This window comes from Oncorhynchus kisutch, linkage group LG1 (genome assembly GCF_002021735.2).
Source record: "Oncorhynchus kisutch isolate 150728-3 linkage group LG1, Okis_V2, whole genome shotgun sequence".
Classification (NCBI taxonomy): domain Eukaryota; kingdom Metazoa; phylum Chordata; class Actinopteri; order Salmoniformes; family Salmonidae; genus Oncorhynchus; species Oncorhynchus kisutch.
The window spans coordinates 8,249,438-8,276,146 of NC_034174.2; the positions used below are offsets into that span (position 1 = coordinate 8,249,438).

Consider the following 26,709-nt stretch of genomic DNA (forward strand, 5'->3'; position numbering starts at 1 on the left):
ACAGACAGACAGACAGACAGACAGACAGACAGACAGACAGACAGACAGACAGACAGACAGACAGACAGACAGGACAGACAGACAGACAGACAGACAGACAGACAGACAGACAGACAGACAGACAGACAGACAGACAGACAGACAGACAGACAGACAGACAGACAGACAGACAGACAGACAGACAGACAGACAGACAGACAGACAGACAGACAGACAGACAGACAGACAGACAGACAGACAGACAGACAGACAGACAGACAGACAGACAGACAGACAGACAGACAGACAGACAGACAGACAGACAGACAGACAGACAGACAGACAGACAGACAGACAGACAGACAGACAGACAGACAGACAGACAGACAGACAGACAACAGACAGACAGACAGACAGACAGACAGACAGACAGACAGACAGACAGACAGACAGACAGGACAGACAGACAGACAGACAGACAGACAGACCGCAGACAGACAGACAGACAGACAGACAGACAGGACAGACAGACAGACAGACAGACAGACAGGACAGGACAGACAGACAGACAGACAGACAGACAGAACAGACAGACAGACAGACAGACAGACAGACAGACAGACAGACAGACAGACAGACAGACAGACAGACAGACAGACAGACAGACAGACAGACAGACAGACAGACAGACAGACAGACACGACAGACAGACAGACAGACGACAGACAGACAGACAGACAGACAGACAAGACAGACAGACAGACAGACAGACAGACAGACAGACAGACAGACAGACAGACAGACAGACAGACAGACAGACAGACAGACAGACAGACAGACAGACAGACAGACAGACAGACAGACAGACAGACAGACAGACAGACAGACAGACAGACAGACAGACAGACAGACAGACAGACAGACAGACAGACAGACAGACAGACAGACAGACAGACAGACAGACAGACAGACAGACCAATATCAACCAAATTGAACTTTTTTTAGTGCACAACTCTTGACTTGGGCCCATAGGGCTCTGGTAGTGCACAACTCTTGACTTGGGCCCATAGGGCTCTGGTAGTGCACAACTCTTGACTTGGGCCCATAGGGCTCTGGTAGTGCACAACTCTTGACTTGGGCCCATAGGGCTCTGGTAGTGCACAACTCTTGACTTGGGCCCATAGGGCTCTGGTAGTGCACACCTCTTGACTTGGGCCCATAGGGCTCTAGTAGTGCACAACTCTTGACTTGGGCCCATAGGGCTCTGGTAGTGCACATTGTAGGGTGACATTTTGCGACGCAACCTTAAAACCCTTTTCCTGATGTGTCAGAGTGAGTTCAAATTCAAGTTGGAATGTGTATCTTTTTAATAGCTACAGATAAGGTCATAATCCAAAACGCAAGCAGCCATTTTTAATGACTTTCAGTCCTAATTAACGTGATGTATAAAGTGACTGCTGGTGTTGAGGACGTGCCTGTTATCCCTATGGTCAAACAGTCTATTATTGTAGCTATCAGGACCGAGGCTTGGCCTGAGAAGACCCGGTGAATGGATGGTGAAAAGAGTTGGAATGTTCTTTCAACAAATAGAATCAACTAATCTCCTCAATGAGAGCCAATGTCAAATAGTTCACAATAGAACACAGAACATGGAACGCAGAACATAGAACTCAGAACGCAGAACATAGAACTCAGTGCACGGAACACAGAACATAGAATTCAGAACATGGAACACAGAACATAGAACTCAGAACATAGAACTCAGAGCACGCAATGCAGAACATAGAACTCAGAACATGGAACGCTGAGTGCGATCAGCTTGAAATCATAGTTTCAGTGAGAGTTTGACTATGTCAATACTCCTGTGGAGTACACTTCCATACACTATGGAAGTTAAGTTGTGAATTATTTACCTCAAACCTCAATGTTGACCGTAGGCTTATAGTTCATATGCACATTATAATATTAATCTATTTCTTATCTCATGAGACTAGAAAAAGTCTGCATGAATGTGCTCTTAAAACACACAGAATAAAAAATATCAACGCAACATGTAAAGTGTTGGCCCCATGTTTCATGAGCTGAAATAACAGATCCTAGAACTGTTCCAAACGCACTAAAAGCGTATTTCTCTCAAATGTTGTGCACACATTTGTTTACATCCTTGCTAGTGAGCATTTCTCCTTTAGCCAAGATAATCCATCCACCTGACAGGTATGGCATATCAAGAAGCTGATTAAACAACATGATCATTATACAGGTGCACCTTGTGCTGGGAACCATAAAAGGACACTCTGTCACACAACTCAATGCCACAGATGTCTCAAGTTTTGAGGGAGCAGTGCAATTGACATGATGACTGCAGGAACGCCCACCAGAGCTGTTGCCAGATGTTCATTTCTTTGCATGTTCATTTCTCTACTATAAGCCGCCTCCTACGTCGTTTTTGAGAATTTTATAGTACGTCCAACCGGCCTCACAACCTCAAACCACATGTATGGTGTCATGTGGGCGAGCTGTTTGCTGATGGCAACGTTGTGAACAGAGTGCCCCATGGTGGCAGTGGAGGTTATGGTATGGGCAGGCATATGTTACGGACAACGAACACAATTGCATTTTATCGATGGCAATTTGAATGCACAGAGATACCGTGATGAGATTCTGAGGCCCATTGTTTAGAGCTTGGGGTAGTCACCTCATACAAGTACTTGGGAGTATGGCTAGACGGTACACTGTCCTTCTCTCAGCACATATCTAAGCTGCAGGCTAAAGTTAAATCTAGACTTGGTTTCCTCTATCGTAATCGCTCCTCTTTCACCCCAGCTGCCAAACTAACCCTGATTCAGATGACCATCCTACCCACGCTAGATTATGGAGACGTAATTTATAGATCGACAGGTAAGGGTGCTCTCGAGCAGCTAGATGTTCTTTCCCATTTGGCCATCAGATTTGCCACCAATGCTCCTTATATGACACGTCACTGCACTCTATACTTCTCTGTAAACTGGTCATCTCTGTGTACCCTTCACAAGACCCACTGGTTGATGCTTATTTATAAAACCCTCTTAGGCCTCACTCACCCCTATCTGAGATATCTACTGCAGCCCTCATCCTGCACATACCACTCCCGTTCTGCCAGTCACATTCTGTTAAAGGTCCCCAAAGCACTCACATCCCTGGGTCGCTCGTCTTTTCAGTTCGCTGCAGCTAGCGACTTCAACGAGCTGCAACAAACACTCAAATTGGACAGTTTTATCTCAACCTCTTCATTCAAAGACTCAATCATGGGCACTCTTACTGACAGTTGTGGCTGTTTTGTGTGATGTATTGTTGTCTCTACCTTCTTGACCTTTGTGCTGTTGACTGTCCCCAATAATGTTTGTACCATGTTTTGTGGTGCTACCATGTTGTGTTGCCACCATGTTGTGGTCATGTTGTGTTGCTACCATGCTGTGTTGTCATGTGTTGCTGCCTTGCTATGTTGTTGTATTAGGTCTCTCTTTATGTAGTGTTGTGTTGTCTCTCTTGTTGTGATGTGTGTTTTGTCCTATATGTATATTTATATTGTATTTATTAATTCATTCATTTTAATCCCAGGCCCCCCGTCCCCACAGGAGGCCTTTTGCCTTTTGGTAGGCCGTCATTGTAAATAAGAATTTGTTCTTAACTGACTTGCCTAGTTAAATAAAGGTAAAATAAAATAGAAATAAATCATTGTGAGGCCTATTCTTTTTTAATGTGTCTGTGACCAGCAGATGCAAGTCATGTGAAAATCATGGATTAGGGCCTAATGAATTTATTTCAATTTACTGATTCCCTTATACGAACTGTAACGCAGTAAAATCTTGAAAATTGTTAAATGTTGCATTTGTATTTTTGTTCAGTGTAAATCGTTATGTCCCACTATGAGATGTGGTAGCAAGACATAGTCAGAGTATTATTAGTTTGTTGTATTCTAGCCCCACCTAGTGTCTTCAGGTCTTCAATGATTTATAGTCCCATATCCCTTCAATCATTCAACCTCCAGCTGTACCCCCTCTAGCCCCAGGGTCAGCTGTACCCCCTCTAGCACCAGGGTCAGCTGTACCCCCTCTAGCACCAGGGTCAGCTGTACCCCCTCTAGCACCAGGGTCAGCACACTCTCAAATGTTTTTTTTTTTGTCATCATTGTAAGCCTGCCACACACACACACACACACTATACAATACATTAATTAAACATAAGAATGAGTGTGAGTTTTTGTCACAACCTGGATCGTGGGAAGTGACATAGAGCTCTTATAGGACCAGGGCACAAATAATAATATAATAATCATCAATCATTTTGCTCTTTTATTTAGCCATCTTGCATATAAAACCGTATTTGTTTATCAAAAATGGTGATTAATTCACCACAGATTAATGAGAAGGGTGTGCTTGAAAGGATGCACATAACTCTGCAATGTTGGGTTGTATTGGAGAGAGTCTCAGTCTTATATAATTTTCCACACACAGTCTGTGCCTGTATTTTGTTTTCATGCTAGTGAGGGCCGAGAATCCACTCTCACAGAGGTACGTGGTTGCAAAGGGCATCAGTGTCTTAACAGAATGATTTGCCAAGACAGGATACTCTGAGGGCAGCCCAAAGAAACTCTGAGCCACAGGTTAATTCAGAAATATGGCAGTCAGTGGCTTCTGATTTTTTAAATTTTCACAGAACAGCTTGTTGCGATTTCGATGAGGCTCTCGTGTTCAGATATCGGTAAGTGGACTGGAGCCAGGGCATGAAAGGGATAACGAATCCAGTTGTTTGTGTCGTCCATTTTGGGAAAGCATCCAACTCACTCATGTGCTTCGCTATATCACATTTGACATTGTACGTAAGCTTGAGTTCATTTGCACACAAAAAAATCATACAATGATGGAAAGACCTGTGTGTTGTCCTTGTTAATGCAGACAGAGAAGAGCTCCAATTTCTTAATCATAGACTCAATTTTGTCCCGCACATTGAATATAGCTGTGGAGAGTCCCTGTAATCCTAGATTCAGATCATTCAGGTGAGAAAAAACATCACCCAGATAGGTCAGTCGTGTGAGAAACTCGTCATCATGCAAGCGGTCAGACAAGTGAAAATTATGGTCAGTAAAGAAAACTTTAAACTCGTCTCTCAATTAAAAAAACGTGTGAATACTTTGCCTCTTGATAACCAGCTCACTTCTGTATGTTGTAAAAGCGTTACGTGGTCGCTGCCCATATCATTGCAAAGTGCAGAAAAGACACGAGAGTTCAGGGGCCTTGCTTTAACAAAGTTAACCATTTTCACTGTACAGTAATGCACAAAATGTCTTTCAAGCTGTCAGGCATTCCTTTGGCAGCAAGAGCCTCTCGGTGGATGCTGCAGTGTACCCAAGTGACGTTGGGAGCAACTGCTTGTGTGGCCTACCACTTCGTGGCTGAGCCGTTGTTGCTCCTCTATGTTTCCACTACACAATAACAGCACTTGCAGTTGACCGGGGCAGCTCTAGCAGGGCAGAAATTTGACTAACTGACTTGTTGGAAAGGTGTCATCCTCTGACAGTGCCACGTTGAAAGTAACTGAGCACTTCGGTAAGGCTATTCTATTCTACTGCCAATGGAGATTGCATGGCGGTGTGCTCAATTTTATACACCTGTCATAAACAGGTGTGGCTGAAATAGCCGAATCCACTCATTTGAACGAGTGTCCACATACTTTTGTATATGTACTGCCGAATGATGTATAATGTATAAACCCTGGACTGCTGATGCTAGGTATTAGTCATTGAGAGGCTTTAAAGCCACCGGTCAGTCATGTTGGTACCCCCCAATAAGAGCAGTCCTCCATAGGAATGAATGTAATTTGCGTCCTCAGAGCATGTGCAGACTAGCTGGCTGGTGTGTTTACGGACATATTCAATCCATCCCTATACCAGTCTGCTGTTCCCACATGCTTCAAGAGGGCCACCATTGTTCCTGTTCCCAAGAAAGCTAAGGTAACTGAGCTAAACGACTATCGCCCCGTAGCACTCACTTCCGTCATCATGAAGTGCTTTGAGAGACTAGTCAAGGACCATATCACCTCCACCCTACCTGACACCCTAGACCCACACCAATTTGCTTACCTCCCAAATAGGTCCACAGACGACGAAATCACAACCACACTGCACACTGCACACTGCCCTAACCCATCTGGACAAGAGGAATACCTATGTAAGGGCAACAACCACCCGAGCCACTGCCTGTTCACCCCGCTATCGTCCAGAAGGCGAGGTCAGTACAGGTGCATCAAAGCTGGGACCGAGACTGAAAAACAGCTTCTATCTCAAGGCCATCAGACTGTTAAACAGCCACCACTAACATTGAGTGGATGCTGCCAACACACTGACTCAACTCCAGCCACTTTAATAATGAAAGATTGGATGTAATGAATGTATTACTAGTCACTTTAAACAATGCCACTTTATATAATGTTTACATACCCTACATTACTCATCTCATATGTATATACTGTACTCTATACCATCTACTGCATCTTGTATACATACCCTACATTACTCATCTCATATGTATATACTGTACTCTATACCATCCACTGCATCTTGCCTATGCCGTTCGGCCATCGCTCATCCATATATTTATATGTACATATTCTTATTCATTCCTTTACACTTGTGTGTATTAGGTAGTTGTTGTGAAATTGTTCGATTACTTGTCAGATATTACTGCACGGTCGGAAATAGAAGCACAAGCATTTCGCTACACTCGCACTAACATCTGCTAACCATGTGTATGTGACCAATAAAAATTGATTTGATTTGAAATCTACAGTATTTCAATTAAATGTTTCAAGGACAAAATGAAAGGTATTGAAATATTTTGTTGTTGTAGTGGGGACATAATATAATTTAAAAGTATGCATTAATTTGTCTATAATAGAATAAATTAGGCAAAAACAAATGTAGATATTAATAAATGCATTTCTATATCTCCTCACTATTTTTACACTGGTGGGGGGAATTTCAAGATGAAGGCACGGTGGCTTCAAAAACAGAGCACCCTATACGTCATCTAGTGTATACATAAATCATTGGTACTGCCAAGGGAAATTGACTCAAAACTGTGCTCATGTTTAACCCTTTCACGGCTCTGATTCATTTACATATGATATCTTAAAGTGGAGAATAACATTGATTTGACTTGTTACACGTAGACAAGACAACAGGTTTACAGAAAATTTTACGTTTATTTAACTTTAAAGAGCAGAATGTAAATGAAATTGAGCTCGATGACCACGTTCCCTTTCAACCCATGACCTGTAGAGGAAAGGACAGACAATTAATTAGACCGGCATTCCGAAGTTTGCCCAAAATACAGTCAATATTGTTACTGAGACGGACACCAATTTGACAAATTAAAATGTGCATAACAATGTGTTATCCATCTTGGGTATGTCATCTAATATAACATTAATGCCATAGACAAGCTTGGAGAGAAGTAAAGTCATGTTCTTCTCCTGTCTCTAGCTCTACAGGACGTACCCCGTTCATCCAGCTGATGTAGGCAGACACACGGGTGAAGACGGTGGGCTTGCGGGTGGCGTTGCAGCCGGCGCTGGAAACGAAGCTGGCAATACCGTGGACATAGTACTGACCGTTGACCTGGCAGTTCAGGGGGCCGCCAGAGTCTCCCTACAATGATGGAGAGAGAGAGAGAGAGAGAGAGAGAGAAGGGGGGGAGAGAGAGAGAGAGAGAGAGAGAGAGAGAGAGAGAGAGAGAAGGGGGGGGGGGGAGAAGGGGGGGAGAGAGAGAGAGAGAGAGAGAGAGAGAGAGAGAGAAGGGGGAGAGAGAGAGAGAGAGAGAGAGAGAGGGAGAGAGAGACAGAGACAGAGAGAGAGACAGAGAGAGAGACAGAGACAGAGAGAGAGAGAGCTTCCTCAGGACTGAGACCAGGGCAAGATACTTACAACACATCAATGATTAGTTTTTTTTCCAGTTCTAGATAAGTAAGCAATGACATCATCTAAATGATAAAGAAATATAATCTATTCATTCAATAACATGTTGTAGTCCTCAGCAGTGCACCACTAAGAGAACTGGTAAGATGTTGGAATGAGAGAGACAGGGTTGCAGGTTCAAACCCTGGAACAACCCCCCCCACACCCCAATTGACTGCAATATTCAACCCAATTATTCCATTAGACTGGTCTTACATTGCAACCAGAGTTGGCTGCGCCACCGGCACAGACCATGGTGGTCTTGATGGTAGATCCCCACCAGCTAGAGCTGGAGCAGGTCTGGTGGTCAACGCTGGGCAGCCAAGCCTGCTTCAGGCTGTTGGACAGAGGACCGCCGGCTATAGGAAGGACAGGGGACACGTTAGAGGAGATAACAGGATGGGAATCATATGGCTAGATCAACTTCTAGAGAAAAAAAACCTATAAACTAGACACAAATATAAATGTACAAATATTAACCCAAAACCATTTACAAGTTCAGTTACTGTTAGCTACTTATGCAACTCACTGGAGGTGCGTCCCCATCCGGTGATGTAGCAAGGGTTGTTGTTGGGCAGGATCTGGCCAGATGGAGGAAGAGCAGCCAGCTGGACAACAGAGTTCAGGGAAGCCTCGGTGTCCAGACGCAGCAGGGCGATGTCATATCTAAGGAATAGAAGAGCACTGTATCATACCTGAGGAACAGAAGGTTATACATCTTCGGGTTATCCAGTGAGGGAAAAAGGTCTTTGATCCTCTGCTGATTTTGTACGTTTGACCACTGACAAAGACATGATCCGTCTATGATTTTAATGGTAGGTTTATTTGAACAGTGAGAGACAGAATAACAACAGAAGAATCCAGAAAAACTCATGTCAAAAATGTTATACATTTATTTGCATTTTAACGAGGGAAATAAGTATTTAACCCCCTCTCAATCAGAAAGATTTCTGGCTCCCAGGTGTATTTTATACAGGTAACGAGCTGAGATTAGGAATACAATGTCATATCTGAGGAACACAATGTCATATCTGAGGAACACAATGTCATATCTGAGAAACAGAAGCACATGTTCAGGAGGCTTTCATTTTCACCTCAAGTCATAAATCTTTCTTACATACTGCCTCCGAACCTTCTTCCTGTTCTTCGGTGCTTCACCCCTAACACATCTACGTAACACTAGGATCATTCTCCGGGTAATTGTTATTATAAATTGGGGCAGCAGGGTAGCCTAGTGGTTAGAGCGTTGGACTAGTAACAGGAAGGTTGCAAGTTCAAACCCCCGAGCTGACAAGGTACAAATCTGTCGTTCTACCCCTGAACAGGCAGTTAACCCACTGTTCCTAGGCTGTCATTGAAAATAAGAATTTGTTCTTATAACTGACTTGCCTGGTTAAATAAACTACAGAACACTTATTTTTAAGATGTAATAAAATGGTATCATTAGAATCTGTCCACAAAAAAATAGAGACATTTAACTAGTTAATTAGTGTAGTTAAATTCAAAACCAACTGTTGACGCAATCTAAACAAAAATAACAATCGATCACAAATGAGTTCCGTACCCTGCAGCAACGCTGTTGGAGTTCCACAAGTTGTGGATGTAGACTTTGTTGACGGTCATGATCTGCTCCTTACCCTCGTTGGTGTTCAGGTTGTGCTCTCCAAGAACCACACGCCAAGTCCTCTGGCTGCACACACACACGCACACACACACACGTAAGCAATAATACATTGGTCAGCTAGGAAGTCACATCCATATTCTATAAATGGCATTTGAATCAAAATTCCCCAAAAACTTGCTATTTATCTTGTATAATGTATTTGTATCTGTGTATTTGGGCGGTTATTTATTTGTGTAAAGTTAACTCTTGGAAAAAATGTAGTTATTCTATGTCTTCCTTTGTCCAACCTGTCCACACAGTGAGCAGCAGTCATCACCCATCCTCTCCTGATCAGACTACCTCCACAGGTGTGGTAGTAGGCGCTGCCAGACTTGTACTGGAGAGAGATCTGAGGACAAGAGAGAAAGAGAGAGAGGTGAGAGGAGGATGTTAAAAATGAGAAGACAAGGCCTCCCAAGTGGCGCAGCGGTCTAAGGCATTGCATCGTAGTGCTTGAGGCGTCACTACAGACCCGGGTTCAATCCCGGACTGTGTTGCAGCCGGCCGTGACCTGGGAGACCAATGAGGCGGCGAACAATTGACCCAGCGTCGTCCGGGTTAGGGGAGGGTTTTCCCGGGGGGGTCTTTATTTGGCTCATCGCGACTCCTTGTGGAGGGCCGGGCGCCTGCAGGATGACCTCAGTTGAACGGTGTTTCCTCCGACACATTGGTGCGGCTGGTTAAGCGGGCGGGGTGTTAAGAAGTGCGGTTTGACGGGTCATGTTTCGGAGGAAGCACCTCCTGAGCCCGTTGGGGAGTTGCAGCGATGAGACACGATCGAAATTAGGGAGAAAAAGGGGGGTAAAATACAAATATTAAAGAAATAAACTGAATAGAGCATTTCACAATCTCCTATACTATTCCAATCTATCTGACCGTCATATTGGATCTACACAATGCATTTCTATCTGAACGTTCTGTAAATGTCCATTGCCCCAGGTGAGGACACCTACACCACCCGATGTCACAGTCTAACATCTGCTAACCAGGTGTATGTGACAAATACAATTTTATTTTATTTCATTTGAACCAATTAACCAATGATATTTTTTTGTACAGAGAAGTATAAATACATTGTGACGCTCAACTACTGACTAACTTTCAACGTGCGTTGAAAGCTGCAATACATTCTTTTTTATAATACCTGAAAAATTCTAAGCCATTTGCAAACCGGAAGTTGGATGCTGAACAAAAAACAACCCCCGAAACTTATTTGTCCCCCTGAGGGTATGTTTTCTTGTTTCAAACACACTGTGACTATACCATCTTTAAAGGGATAGTTTAGTATGGATACAAACTAACACAATTTCCCACCTACTTTGGCTGTAGCTGATTGAAGGAGCTAGTTTTGGGATATTTCGTTTCCTTCCAACGTTTCACAGCCATATTTTGTTGCTGTTAGCAAATCTCAGTAACATTTAACAACGAAACTGTCTGTATAATACAACTGTATTTACTTTTGAAGCATCGTTTTATTAACATGTTGTTACATTGCGCATTTTAATTGCATCTCAATGAGCTGAGCGTTTTTAGTAACCACAGTAGACAAGAGGAATAGGGACTGTTGTGGTAACTTCATTATTATGGAGAGCAATATCCAAAGTCCTATGTTTTTATTTTCCCTTTATTTTAACTAGTCAAGAAAATATTTTTATTTTCAATGACGGCCTAGGAACGGTGGGTTAACTGCCTTGTTCAGGGGCAGAACGACAGATTTGTACCTTTTCAGCTCAGGGATTTGAACTTGCAACGTATCGGTTACTAGTCCAACGCTCTAACCTCTAGGCTACCCTGCCACCTCTACACTCTAACCACTAGGCTACACTGCCGCCTCTACACTCTAACCACTAGGCTACCCTGCCGCCTCTACACTCTAACCACTAGGCTACCCTGCCGCCTCTACACTCTAACCACTAGGCTACCCTGCCGCCTCTACACTCTAACCACTAGGTTACCCTGCCGCCTCTACACTCTAACCACTAGGCTACCCTGCCGCCTCTACACTCTAACCACTAGGCTACCCTGCCGCCTCTACACTCTAACCACTAGGTTACCCTGCCGCCTCTACACTCTAACCACTAGGCTACCATGCCGCCTCTACACTCTAACCACTAGGTTACCCTGCCGCCTCTACACTCTAACCACTAGGTTACCCTGCCGCCTCTACACTCTAACCACTAGGCTACCATGCCGCCTCTACACTCTAACCACTAGGCTACCATGCCACCTCTATGTAACAATGTTGCTAGTGTAATAATCACAAAACTCACTACACATGTATAAGAACAGGAAGTCAAGAGTTACTGGATTATCTTATGCCACACATTATCAACATATATTTGTTAGTCATTTTTGAAGCTGCAAAAGTGGTCTACTCCAATGATTATTAATTGTTTGTTAATGTTGAGGTGATTCAATGTCCCTCATGTATTTGACTCAAGGCTATAGGCTATACTAAAATGAATGTCTAAGAGCCCTCTAAACCATCTGCTAATTGTCATCTATTTTGACTAATTCAACTAACTATTGTAGTGTTTGGTTCCACATCAAATATTTGGCAATTATCACATACATATCTTTTGGGGGGGGTTGTTTTCAAGTTACTTGCATTTATTAAAATACCTTAAATATATAATCGCGTTTTCTGAGAGGTACTCAAAATACCTTCAAATATTATTAGTTTTTTTTCTGAGACCTGTATTTGAACATCAAACGCAATCAAACAATTTGAGTTGAAACTCTAAATAACTGTGTACAAAACATTAGGAAAACCTGCTGTGGGAAGCATTGGAATCAACATGGGCCAGCTTCCCTGTGGAACACTTTGGACACCTGGTAGATTCCAATGCCCCAACGAATTGAGGCTGTTCTGAGAGCATAAAAAGGGATGCAACTTAATATTAGGAAGGTGTTCTTAATGTTTTGTATACTCAGTGCATATTCAACTACCATGACTATTTGAAAGTTAGTATTTTCAAATATACTACAAAATACAAATATTTTTCCACCTAGGTCTGGTGCTCACAGATTAATTCAAGTAGAAGTCATATTTTTGGTGTTGTTGGCTGGTCCCAGATCTGTATGTATCACAGCCAACTCCTATTAGAAGTGGAGTATCGAATAGTTGGCTGAAGCACATATAGTACAGTCCTGGGATCAGGCTAATGTTTTACCTGCCAGGGCCAGGAGTTGGGTTGGGCGACCTCACCACCCACAACTCTCTGCTCAGGAACCTCTTCCAGGTATCTGGGCTGTGGCTCCAGGTCCATAGTCAGCACTGCAGGAGGTTACAAGGGGGGGGGGGGACATACAGCTAAAAGTAGATTTCTTCTCGATGCTGTACGTACTCAAAGAGAGAGAGAGAGAGAACGAGACACAAGAAAATTGAGAAAATGGAGAGGGAGGAAGAGGAAGAGAGTCTGAATAAGAAAAGAGAGTGAGCGTGAATGGGGGAGAGTGTCTGGAAGAAAAAGACAGACAGAGAGAGTGTCTGGTAGAAAAAGACAGACCGAGAGAGTGTCTGGTAGAAAAAGACAGACAGAGAGAGTGTCTGGTAGAAAAAGACAGACAGAGAGAGTGTCTGGTAGAAAAAGACAGACCGAGAGAGTGTCTGGTAGAAAAAGACAGACCGAGAGAGTGTCTGGTAGAAAAAGACAGACAGAGAGAGTGTCTGGTAGAAAAAGACAGACTGAGAGAGTGTCTGGAAGAGGTACAGTTCTTACCCAGGGCTGCGAGAGCGCTCAACAAGACGAACCTCAGCATGTTTTCAGTCTGTTAGTGTCAGTCTTTCCTGATGGGATATTTCTGACCCTGTTTTATACCCTCAGGAGGCAGGAACACTCCTCCTGACCTCCTCCTGTCTGCTGGTTTGGCTCGACCAGGGTGTAGGGGGATGTGTCCCAAATCACACCCTATTCTGTGCACTAAAGTGGGGATCAAATGTAATTTGGGACGTAGGTGTGCTGTACTTTCAGATTGGCAACACAAGGTGTAGAATGGAACAGCTGCAGCTGTTATTATCAGCGTGAGATAAGCAAAAAGCAAACAGAAATACCCACATGAAAAAACAAACCCGAGGATTTACAATCTTGACAATAAACCAGACTGGAGACTTTTTTTTTGTTGAAGTGTACAGAGTATTTCAAACATTTTATAAAAACTCCAACACCTTTAAAAATAGTAATATTTTCTAATAATTACACGAGATAAGGCAATGATCCTGGAACAATCCACCTAACAGTAACACAGCTGGATCTGATAACCCTACCTCAGGTACTGTACAGTAACACAGCTGGATCTGATAACCCTACCTCAGGTACTGTACAGTAACACAGCTGGATCTGATAACCCTACCTCAGGTACTGTACAGTAACACAGCTGGATCTGATAACCCTACCTCAGGTACTGTACAGTAACACAGCTGGATCTGATAACCCTACCTCAGGTACTGTACAGTAACACAGCTGGATCTGATAACCCTACCTCAGGTACTGTACAGTAACACAGCTGGATCTGATAACCCTACCTCAGGTACTGTACAGTAACACAGCTGGATCTGATAACCCTACCTCAGGTACTGTACAGTAACACAGCTGGATCTGATAACCCTACCTCAGGTACTGTACAGTAACACAGCTGGATCTGATAACCCTACCTCAGGTACTGTACAGTAACACAGCTGGATCTGATAACCCTACCTCAGGTACTGTACAGTAACACAGCTGGATCTGCTAACCCTATCTCAGGTACTGTACAGTAACACAGCTGGATCTGCTAACCCTAACATCAGGTACTGTATGTGAGGTGAGGTGAGGTGAGGTGAAGTGAGGCGAGGCGAGGCTAGGCCAAAGACCTTGGATAGTGAGATAATGGTGGGACAGAACACAGGTGGTTACCTGCCGCCACCCTGACGTTGTACAAACACCTACACCACAGCTAGTCCAGACCAGACTTGCATGTTTTTCAGAAATCCTGGGTGGAAGATTCCCTCCTAGCTTATTCTCTCCTGATTCCAGGAATCCTCCAACCAGGATTTTTGGAAAAACTGTGGCATTTTGGGAAAGTTACCTGAATTTTGTAACCATAGATACATCAGGTTGGGTGTTCTCGTGTCTCCTGAGGGTATAAAACAGGGACCGGAATATTCCATCAGGACAGACTGACACTGACAGACTGAAAACATGCTGAGGTTCGTCCTGTTGAGCGCCCTCGCAGCTCTGGGTAAGAAATTACCATCTCTACACTCTCTCTCCTTGAAGAAATGACCATCTCTATACTCTCTCTCCTTGAAGAAATGAACCATCTCTATACTCTCTCTCCTTGAAGAAATGAACCATCTCTATACTCTCTCTCCTTGAAGAAATGAACCATCTCTATACTCTCTCTCCTTGAAGAAATGAACCATCTCTACACAGAGTATTTATTCACCCTCTGATTGAGACTAATAGACTAGATTTAGATTTTATTAGGATCCCCATTAGCCGACGCCAATGGCGAAATCTATTCTTCCTGGGGTCTGACACATAATGAAAAGCCTACTTACAGTTTACATACAGTACATTTAAAAACATTAACATCGACATTACAGACTTACACGCATATATAAATAACTACTTAAAGTATACATATGGCTTAACTAGGTTACATATGGCTTAACTAGGTTACATATGGCTTAACTAGGTTACATATGGCTTAACTAGGTTACATATGGCTTAACTAGGTTACATATGGCTTAACTAGGTTACATATGGCTTAACTAGGTTACATATGGCTTAACTAGGTTACATATGGCTTAACTAGGTTACATATGGCTTAACTAGGTTACATATGGCTTAACTAGGTTACATATGGCTTAACTAGGTTACATATGGCTTAACTAGGTTACAAATGGCTTAACTAGGTTACATATGGCTTAACTAGGTTACATATGGCTTAACCAGGTTACATATGGCTTAACTAGGTTACATATGGCTTAACTAGGTTACATATGGCTTAACTAGGTTACATATGCCTTAACTAGGTTACATATGGCTTAACTAGGTTACATATGGCTTAACTAGGTTACATATGCCTTAACTAGGTTACATATGGCTTAACTAGGTTACATATGCCTTAACTAGGTTACATATGGCTTAACTAGGTGAACCAGGTCAAATAGGGGAGAGACCAGTGGACCGCAAGGTCTGAGCGGGGGGGGGGGACAGCTAACTTTCTACAATACTACACATTTTGCCATGGTGCAAAGACAAAAATGTGCATTTATATAGCTAATCTCATGCTAACGTGCCTTCAGAAAGTATTCACACCCCTTGACTTTTTCCACATTTTGTCATTGTTACAGCCTGAATTTAATACAGATTTAATGTAGATTTTTGTTTGGGTCACTGGCCTATACCGTAATGTCAAAATAGAATTATGTTTTTACAAAAATTTGACGAATTAATTTAAAAATGATACGCTGAAATGTCTTGAGTCAATAACTATTCAAACTCTTTGTTATGGCAAGCCTAAATAAGTTCAGGAGTAAAAATGTGCTTAACAAGTCACATAACGAGTTGCATGGACTCACACTCTGGGTGCAATAATAGTGTTTAATATGATTTTTGAATGACTACCTCATCTCTGTACCCCACACATACAATTATCTGTAAGGTCCCTCGGTCAACCTCTACTTTGGGACAAACATGCATACTGGTGACATCAGCTTTTCTAGGTCCTTCTTTGCAGCATTTGACAGCACGGCAGGGTGTCCTAGTGGTTAGAGCGTTGGACTAGGAACCAGAAGGTTGAAAGTTCAAACCCCCCGAGCTGACAAGGTACAAATCTGTCATTCTGCCCCTGAACAGGCAGTTAACCCACTGTTCCTAGGCTGTCATTGAAAATAAGAATTTGTTCTTAACTGACTTGCCAAGTTAAATAAAGGTTAAAAAAAATATATAATGCAGCATTAGTCAAGATTATATAAAACTAGCGCCTGCAGGACTTGTTTCATCAACTTTGTTGTTAAAAAAAAAGTTGGACATCTTCTTATCACAGACAGACCTCTCCCAATCCTTACAACAATATAATCAATATGTCTTGACCGTGACAATTTACAGTCTAAGATGACACCGAGAAGTTTAGTCTCCTCAACTTACTCTACAGCCACGTCATTCACTACCAGATTCAACTGAGGTCTAGAACTTAGGGAATTATTTGTAACAAATATATTGTCTTTAGTTTAAGATATGTTCAGGACTAGTTTATTACTAGTTACCATTGACGTCACCAGAGCCGGGCTTACGGGCTTCAGACACCGAATGATTTTGTCTCAGCCCCGAGTCTTTTGCCCTGCTGGGATGGTGTAAAACAAGATACGCTACAGTGCATTACACAATGCAATGAATACTCCAATCATGAGCCCTAGCCTGCCCTGCCTTTTTAATGCTGTCTAAAATCAGCATTTCTGTGTACTTTAGGATGTGAAGTGTGTGTGTGTGTGGGGGGGGGGGGGTGTACTTGTCTCATAGTCTGAGAGTCTTAGGTGCGTTTTGTCAAACTCCAAATGGGCGGTCATTACTGAGGAGTGGTTTCCGTCTGGCCACTAGAATGATGGAGACCACTGTGTTCTTGGGGACCTTCAATGCTGCAGAATTTTTTTGGTACCCTTCACAATTTTTTGCCACCCGACACAATCCTATCTCAGAGCTCTACGGACAATTCCTTCGATCTCATGGCTTGGTTTTCTGTTGTTTTCTATATACAACTGTATTTCCTCTGTCCCCAGTGCTGTCTGAGAATCTGGTTCCCCAGCCCAGATACCTGGAAGATGTAGCTGAGCAAAGAGTTGTGGGTGGCGAGGTCGCCCAGCCCAACTCCTGGCCCTGGCAGGTAAAACATTTTCCTTTTGGGTGTCAGGTAGCCTAGTGGTTAGCGTGTTGGACCAGTAACCAAAAGGCTGCTGGATCGAATCCCTGAGCTGTTATTGTACCCCTGAACAAGGCAGTTAACCCACTGTTCCCCGGTAGGCATTCATTGTAAATAAGAATTTGTTCTTAACTGACTTGCCTAGTTAAATTAAGGATCAATAAAAAATTGTCCCTCGTAGCCTGATGGAGCCAGCCTGATTGCTGTGATCACCATTCTGTGCAGTAAAACAGGCTGTTTCCACCAGTGAAGTCTCCCGTGACAGCCTAGCTGATTTGAATCTGGGTGTCAACATTAGCCTGCGCCCAGATCTTTCTTTCTGTGCTTCACCCAGTTCCTCTGTACTAGAGGAGTTGGCCATGGGACCTGGGACCCGGCAAGGATGTAGCTGCACCTGATAGTTTAATACTATGAAACACACTTTTCTACTTTGGTCAAATATTTTTTTGTAAATATTTTTTTGTTCTAAATCTCTCCTCCCTTCTGCTTCTCATCTTTTACATCCTCCTCTCAACTCTCTCTCTTTCTCTCTTGTCCTCAGATCTCTCTCCAGTACCTGTCTGGCAGCTCCTACTACCACACCTGTGGAGGTAGTCTGATCAGGAGAGGATGGGTCATGACTGCTGCTCACTGTGTGGACAGGTTGGACAAAGGAAGACATTAGATTGTATAGTGAAACTCTGAAACCTCTTGACAAGGTCGCTTGGCGTTAGGTTAAAGCTCTGCTATAGGTAACACAGTGCCCCTGGTCGCCCTGGGCTCATTTGATAAACACATTTTTTATCAAACGGAGGAGATGAGCTTCCAACGTTGTGATAAACAAAATTCAAAAGCATTTCTATTGAGCGTGCAATGATGTGCAACGATGTAACGATGTGCAACGATGTGCAACGATGTAACGATGTGCAACGATGTGCAACGATGTGCAACGATGTAATGATGTGCAATGATGTGCAACGATGTGTAACGATGTGCGATGATGTAACGATGTGCGATGATGTGCAACGATGTAACGATGTGCGATGATGTAACGATGTGCAACGATGTAACGATGTGTAACGATGTGCAACGATGTGTAACGATGTGCAACGATGTGTAACGATGTGCAACGATGTAACGATGTGTAACGATGTGCAACGATGTAACGATGTGCAACGATGTGCAATGATGTGTAACGATGTGCAACGATGTAACGCTGTGCAATGATGTAACGATGTGTAACGATGTGCAACGATGTGTAACGATGTAACGATGTGCAATGATGTAACGATGTGTAACAATGTGCAACGATGTGTAACGATGTAACGATGTAACGATGTAACGATGTGTAACGATGTGCAACGGTGTAACGATGTGTAACGATGTGCAACGATGTGCAACGATGTGCAACGATGTAACGATGTGTAATGATGTGCAACGATGTAACGATGTGTAACGATGTGCAATGATGTGCAATGATGTAACGATGTGTAATGATGTGCAACGATGTAACGATGTGTAACGATGTGCAATGATGTAACGATGTGTAACGATGTGTAACGATGTGCAATGATGTAACGATGTGCAATGATGTAACGATGTGTAACAATGTGCAACGATGTGTAACGATGTAACGATGTAACGATGTGTAACGATGTGCAACGGTGTAACGATGTGTAACGATGTGCAACGATGTGCAACGATGTGCAACGATGTAACGATGTGTAATGATGTGCAACGATGTAACGATGTGTAACGATGTGCAATGATGTGCAATGATGTAACGATGTGTAATGATGTGCAACGATGTAACGATGTGTAACGATGTGCAATGATGTAACGATGTGTAACGATGTGTAACGATGTGCAATGATGTAACGATGTGTAACGATGTAACGATGTGTAACGATGTGTAACGATGTGCAATGATGTAACGATGTGTAACGATGTAACGATGTGCAACGATGTAACGATGTGCAATGATGTAACGATGTGCAACGATGTAACGATGTGCAACGATGTAACGATGTGCAACGATGTAACGATGTGCAACGATGTAACGATGTGTAACGATGTGCAATGATGTAACGATGTGTAACGATGTGCAACGATGTAACGATGTGTAACGATGTGCAACGATGTGCAACGATGTAACGATGTGCAACGATGTAACGATGTGTAACGATGTAACGATGTGCAACGATGTAACGATGTGCAACGATGTAACGATGTGCAACGATGTGTAACGATGTGCAACGATGTAACGATGTGTAACGATGTGCAAAGATGTAACGATGTGTAACGATGTGCAACGATGTAACGATGTGTAACGATGTGCAATGATGTGTAACGATGTGCAATGATGTAACGATGTGCAACGATGTAACGATGTGTAACGATGTAACGATGTGCAACGATGTAACGATGTGTAACGATGTAACGATGTGCAATGATTTAACGATGTGCAATGATGTAACGATGTGCAACGGTGTGCAACGATGTAACGATGTGCAACGATGTGCAACGATGTAACGATGTGCAACGATGTGCAACGATGTAGCGATGTGCGATGATGTAACGATGTGCAATGATGTAACGATGTGCAACGATGTGCAACGATGTAACGATGTGCAACGATGTAACGATGTAACGATGTGTACCGTTGTGTACCGATGTAACGATGTAACGATGTGTACCGATGTGTAATGAAGTGCAATGATGTCAGAGAAAAAAAACTGTTATTTAAAGTAGACCTAACGTGGCAGTTTCACCGCAACAGATTCCAACATTAAGATCTCTATAATATATTTGTATATGTTGCATAACTTCCTAAGTGACTTCCTAAGTGACTTCCTAACTGACTTCCTAACTGACTTCCTAACTGACTTCCTAAGTGACCAAGGTATTATTGCGTGTGTGTGTCTTCAGCCAGAGGACTTGGCGTGTGGTTCTGGGAGACCACAACCTGAACAGCAACGAGGGTAAGGAGCAGATCATGACCGTCAGCAAAGTCTACATCCACAATGGGTGGAACTCAAACAACATCGCTGGAGGGTATGTCCTGTTTTCAAAGTTGAAAATTGATTGTTTAAAAAAATATATATATATATATTATTTTATTCTGAGACATTCACTGATAGCAATTTTAGTATAATATGGTTCAGTACCTCAAAAACGTGTACTATAACCATAATGTCATTGCTGTCAGCCAAGGTGACTACATTTAACTACAATGGTAAAATGGCACACTTTAAAAATAAATATATATTCTAAGGAGACCATGATGCAGCTATATAAGCTCTTTAAAAAAATGTTTTTGATGCTGTGTATGTTTATAATACAGTGACCCAAGAGCTATACTTAGCATTTAGTAGATATTCCACAATAATGTATTTTTAATTTTTGTTATTTAAAAAAAAACTTGATATAAATAGGAAAGTCAGTTAAGAACAAATTATTATTTTCAATGACGGCCTACCCGGGGAACAGTTCACTGCCTTGTTCAGGGGCAGAACAACAGATTTTTACCTTGTCAGCCGGAGGATTCGATCCAGCAACCTTTCGGTTATTGGCTCAACACTCTAACCACTAGGTTACCTGCCGCTCTGACCACTAGACTACCTGCCTCCTCTAACCACTAGGTTACCTGCCGCTCTGACCACTAGACTACCTGCCTCCTCTAACCACTAGGTTACCTGCCGCTCTGACCACTAGACTACCTGCCTCCTCTAACCACTAGGTTACCTGCCGCTCTGACCACTAGACTACCTGCCTCCTCTAACCACTAGGTTACCTGCCGCTCTAACTACTAGACTACCTGCCTCCTCTAACCACTAGGTTACCTGCCGCTCTGACCACTAGACTACCTGCCTCCTCTAACCACTAGGTTACCTGCCTCTCTGACCAATAGACTACCTGCCTCCTCTAACCACTAGGCTACCTGCCGCTCTAACTACTAGACTACCTGCCTCCTCTAACCACTAGGTTACCTGCCTCTCTGACCAATAGACTACCTGCCTCCTCTAACCACTAGGTTACCTGCCTCTCTGACCAATAGACTACCTGCCTCCTCTAACCACTAGGTTACCTGCCTCTCTGACCAATAGACTACCTGCCTCCTCTAACCACTAGGTTACCTGCCTCTCTTACCAATAGACTACCTGCCTCCTCTAACCACTAGGTTACCTGCCTCTCTGACCAATAAACTACCTGCCTCCTCTAACCACTAGATTACCTGCCGCTCTGACCACTAGACTACCTGCCTCCTCTAACCACTAGGTTACCTGCCGCTCTGACCACTAGACTACCTGCCTCCTCTAACCACTAGGTTACCTGCCGCTCTAACCACTAGGCTACCTGCCTCCTCTACACTCTAACCACTAGGTTACCTGCCGCTCTAACCACTAGGCTACCTGCCTCCTCTACACTCTAACTACTAGACTACCTGCCTCTCTAACCACTAGACTACCTGCCTCTCTAACCACTAGACTACCTGCCTCTCTAACCACTAGGCTACCTGCCTCTCTAACCACTAGACTACCTGCCTCCTCTAACCACTAGGCTACCTGCCTCCTCTAACCACTAGGCTACCTGCCGCCTCTACACTGTAACCACTAGACTACCTGCCTCTCTAACCACTAGGCTACCTGCCGCCTCTACACTCTAACCACTAGACTACCTACCAGCTCTAACCACTAGATTACCAGCCTCTCTAACCACTAGACTACCTACTGGCTCTAACCACTAGTATACCTGCCTCTCTAACCACTAGACTACCTGTCGCTCTAACCACTAGACTACCTGCCTCTCTAACCACTAGGCTACCTGCCGCCTCTACACTCTAACCACTAGGCTACCTGCCTCTCTAACCACTAGGCTACCTGCCGCCTCTACACTCTAACCACTAGGCTACCTGCCTCTCTAACCACTAGACTACCTACCGGCTCTAACCACTAGACTACCTGCCTCTCTAACCACTAGGCTACCTGCCGCTCTAACTACTAGACTACCTGCCTCCTCTAACCACTAGGTTACCTGCCTCTCTGACCAATAGACTACCTGCCTCCTCTAACCACTAGGTTACCTGCCTCTCTGACCAATAGACTACCTGCCTCCTCTAACCACTAGGTTACCTGCCTCTCTGACCAATAGACTACCTGCCTCCTCTAACCACTAGGTTACCTGCCTCTCTGACCAATAGACTACCTGCCTCCTCTAACCACTAGGTTACCTGCCTCTCTTACCAATAGACTACCTGCCTCCTCTAACCACTAGGTTACCTGCCTCTCTGACCAATAAACTACCTGCCTCCTCTAACCACTAGATTACCTGCCGCTCTGACCACTAGACTACCTGCCTCCTCTAACCACTAGGTTACCTGCCGCTCTGACCACTAGACTACCTGCCTCCTCTAACCACTAGGTTACCTGCCGCTCTAACCACTAGGCTACCTGCCTCCTCTACACTCTAACCACTAGGTTACCTGCCGCTCTAACCACTAGGCTACCTGCCTCCTCTACACTCTAACTACTAGACTACCTGCCTCTCTAACCACTAGACTACCTGCCTCTCTAACCACTAGACTACCTGCCTCTCTAACCACTAGGCTACCTGCCTCTCTAACCACTAGACTACCTGCCTCCTCTAACCACTAGGCTACCTGCCTCCTCTAACCACTAGGCTACCTGCCGCCTCTACACTGTAACCACTAGACTACCTGCCTCTCTAACCACTAGGCTACCTGCCGCCTCTACACTCTAACCACTAGACTACCTACCAGCTCTAACCACTAGATTACCAGCCTCTCTAACCACTAGACTACCTACTGGCTCTAACCACTAGTATACCTGCCTCTCTAACCACTAGACTACCTGTCGCTCTAACCACTAGACTACCTGCCTCTCTAACCACTAGGCTACCTGCCGCCTCTACACTCTAACCACTAGGCTACCTGCCTCTCTAACCACTAGGCTACCTGCCGCCTCTACACTCTAACCACTAGGCTACCTGCCTCTCTAACCACTAGACTACCTACCGGCTCTAACCACTAGACTACCTGCCTCTCTAACCACTAGACTACCTACTGGCTCTAACCACTAGACTATCTTCCTAGTGGTTAACCCATGTTAGGGTTAAGGTGCATAAGTACAGAATAGAAAGTTTAGGAGGAAGTGCAGAAATCTGTGAGAAAGATTTATAACCTTCTGTTCCTCAGGTATGATACAGTGCTCTTCTATTCCTTAGAAATGACATCGCCCTGCTGCGTCTGTCCACTGAGGCTTCCCTGAACTCTGTTGTCCAGCTGGCTGCTCTTCCTCCATCTGGCCAGATCTTGCCCAACAACAACCCTTGCTACATCACCGGATGGGGACGCACCCAGAGTCAGTAGTAACCTACTATCGCAATGTAACAGCAAACACATTCAACATTCCATTGTCTTTACATACAGGTCTTTACATACAGGGGGGGGGGGGGGGGGGGTTATACTTGGTCTTAAGCATGTAAGTGACTAACTAAGCAGGTTAGTTTTTTTCGTCATGAATCTTGCTCTGGAGAGTGGTCACTAGCTGGAACAGAGTAATAAAATCTGATTTTAAAACTAATCCTAACCCCACTGATAACCCTAGTACCTAACCCTCGTTATATCTTGTGTGTTTTTGTTCTACCTTGTATTTTTTAGTATTTTATTGTTATTGATTATTGGATTATTGGGTTTTGAGATTGCAAGAAAGGCATTTATTTCACTGTACTTGTGAATGTGACATTAAAACTAGAAACTAACCCTAACTTTAAATTACGACCAAAAATACAATTTTTGTTTTTATGGATCTTTACAATAGCCAACTATTACTTTGCAGCTGGCCTATCTAATGGAAAAATCGCTCAGTTTGTCCTCCAGGACAAGACTCGTGACACTAAAAGTCAACTTGCTATATCTAATATGTCAACTGAGACGACAGATGGTTGGTTATATGTCATTATTTGGAAATGTTCTAATGAAACCATATTGAATTCCTGTTCCTCTTAAATGCATCCCCTGTTCCTCACTATCAGCTGAAGAGATATATAACAAAAATGGATAAATGTCACAATTTTTCACATATTCTAATAAAGCAGCCCTTTGTCTTCCCTGTAGCCGGCGGTTCTGTTATCTCCTCTAACGTGTCCCCCTTGTCTTCCCTGTAGCCGGTGGTTCTGTTATCTCCTCTAACGTGTCCCCTTGTCTTCCCTGTAGCCGGTGGTTCTGTTATCTCCTCTAACGTGTCCCCTTGTCTTCCCTGTAGCCGGTGGTTCTGTTATCTCCTCTAACGTGTCCCCTTGTCTTCCCTGTAGCCGGTGGTTCTGTTATCTCCTCAAACGTGTCCCCTTGTCTTCCCTGTAGCCGGTGGTTCTGTTATCTCCTCTAACGTGTCCCCTTGTCTTCCCTGTAGCCGGCGGTTCTGTTATCTCCTCTAACGTGTCCCCTTGTCTTCCCTGTAGCCGGTGGTTCTGTTATCTCCTCTAACGTGTCCCCTTGTCTTCCCTGTAGCCGGTGGTTCTGTTATCTCCTCTAACGTGTCCCCTTGTCTTCCCTGTAGCCGGTGGTTCTGTTATCTCCTCTAACGTGTCCCCTTGTCTTCCCTGTAGCCGGTGGTTCTCTGTCCAACAGCCTGAAGCAGGCTTGGCTGCCCAGCGTTGACCACCAGACCTGCTCCAGCTCTAGCTGGTGGGGATCTTCCGTCAAGACCACCATGGTCTGTGCCGGGGGCGGAGCCAACTCTGGTTGCCAGGTAAGACCAGTGTAATGGAGGGGGAGGCGGGGAAGACCGATCGGTTTGGGATTTGAACCCATGACTCTGCGTATGTCCTTCTAAAACTGTCAAAATTTACACAAAGAGGAATGAATATGATTTGTCTTGGTTTTACTGGATACTTTTGATTTACTTTATATTTGTTTATCATTGGAATTATATCATAATTTAGCTACATGTTTAGAAAATAAAAATAACCAGTGACTCTTTATGTTATACAATAATATGAGTAAGAATAACAAATTGGTAACTCAGTCCTGAGGAAGCTCTCTCTCTCTCTCTCTCTCTCTCTCTCTCTCTCTCTCTCTCTCTCTCTCTCTCAATTCAATTCAATTCAATTCAAGGGGCTTTATTGGCATGGGAAACATGTGTTAACATTGCCAAAGCAAGTGAGGTAGATAATATATAAAGTGAAATAAACAATAAAAATTAACAGTAAACATTACACATACTCTCTCTCTCTCTCTCCATCATTGTAGGGAGACTCTGGCGGCCCCCTGAACTGCCAGGTCAACGGTCAGTACTATGTCCACGGTGTGACCAGCTTCGTTTCCTCTTCTGGATGCAACGCCACCCGCAAGCCCACCGTCTTCACCCGTGTGTCTGCCTACATCAGCTGGATGAACGGGGTACGTCCTGTAGAGCTAGAGACAGGAGAAGAACATGACTTTACTTCTCTCCAAGCGTGTCTATGGCATTAATGTTATATTAGATGACAAGATGGATCACACATTGTTTTGTATATTTTATATTGTTCAATTTGTGTCGCAGTCTCTGTCACAATATTGAGGATTTTGGGGGGGGGGGGCAAATGTCTGAGTCTATTGTAATTGGTCTCCTTTCCTGTACAGATCATAGGTTGAAAGGGAACATGGTCTTCGAGCAGATAGAACCCAGATTCATCCCTGACCCTGCTCAACTACACCAACGTTCTGCTCTAAAAGTTCAATAAACTTCATTGACTTTGACCTTCTGTCATGTTTACTTTTTACTGTTCATGTCAAATCCACCCTGTCGTTATTTATTTCACAGAATTGTGTGCGTTATGAGTGTAATTTTAACGGGGTATTTTGTGACTACGCCAACTTTGTTTGAGAATGAGATGTATTTGGTATTGTTTATTTTATTAGGATCCTCATTAGCTGTTGCAAAAGCAGCAGCTACTCTTCCTGGGGTCCACATGAAACAACAACAACAACAACAACAACAACAACATAATACAGAACATCATTAGACAAGAACAGCTCAAGGACGGAACTACATACATTTTTTAAAGGCACACGTAGCCTACATATCAATGCATACACACAAACTATCTAGGTCAAATAGGGGAGAGGCGTTGTGCCACGAGGGGTTGCTTTATCTGTTTTTTGAAACCAGGTTTGCTGTTTATTTAAGCAATA

At 43.6% G+C, this 26,709-nt stretch overlaps 2 protein-coding genes across 2 annotated transcripts; one reads left to right on the forward strand and one right to left on the reverse strand.

The window, feature by feature from the left end:
- Window positions 1–7,198: 7,198 nt before the first annotated feature.
- On the reverse strand, window positions 7,199–13,487 carry LOC109899753 (elastase-1). Its single transcript, XM_020495256.2, has 8 exons — window positions 13,355–13,487; window positions 12,806–12,909; window positions 9,881–9,981; window positions 9,534–9,659; window positions 8,499–8,635; window positions 8,186–8,328; window positions 7,514–7,663; window positions 7,199–7,288 (listed from the first exon to the last, which is right to left on the reverse strand). The coding sequence occupies exons 1-8, from the start codon at window positions 13,392–13,394 to the stop codon at window positions 7,277–7,279; spliced, it is 813 nt and encodes a 270-aa protein (XP_020350845.1). The 5' UTR covers window positions 13,395–13,487; the 3' UTR covers window positions 7,199–7,276.
- Window positions 13,488–14,559: 1,072 nt separating this feature from the next.
- Window positions 14,560–26,274, forward strand: LOC109866779 (elastase-1-like). Its single transcript, XM_020455644.2, has 8 exons — window positions 14,560–14,852; window positions 17,398–17,501; window positions 18,079–18,179; window positions 20,445–20,570; window positions 23,760–23,896; window positions 25,143–25,285; window positions 25,786–25,935; window positions 26,158–26,274. Exons 1-8 carry the CDS (start codon window positions 14,813–14,815, stop codon window positions 26,167–26,169), a joined length of 813 nt encoding a protein of 270 aa, XP_020311233.2. The 5' UTR covers window positions 14,560–14,812; the 3' UTR covers window positions 26,170–26,274.
- Window positions 26,275–26,709: the final 435 nt, after the last annotated feature.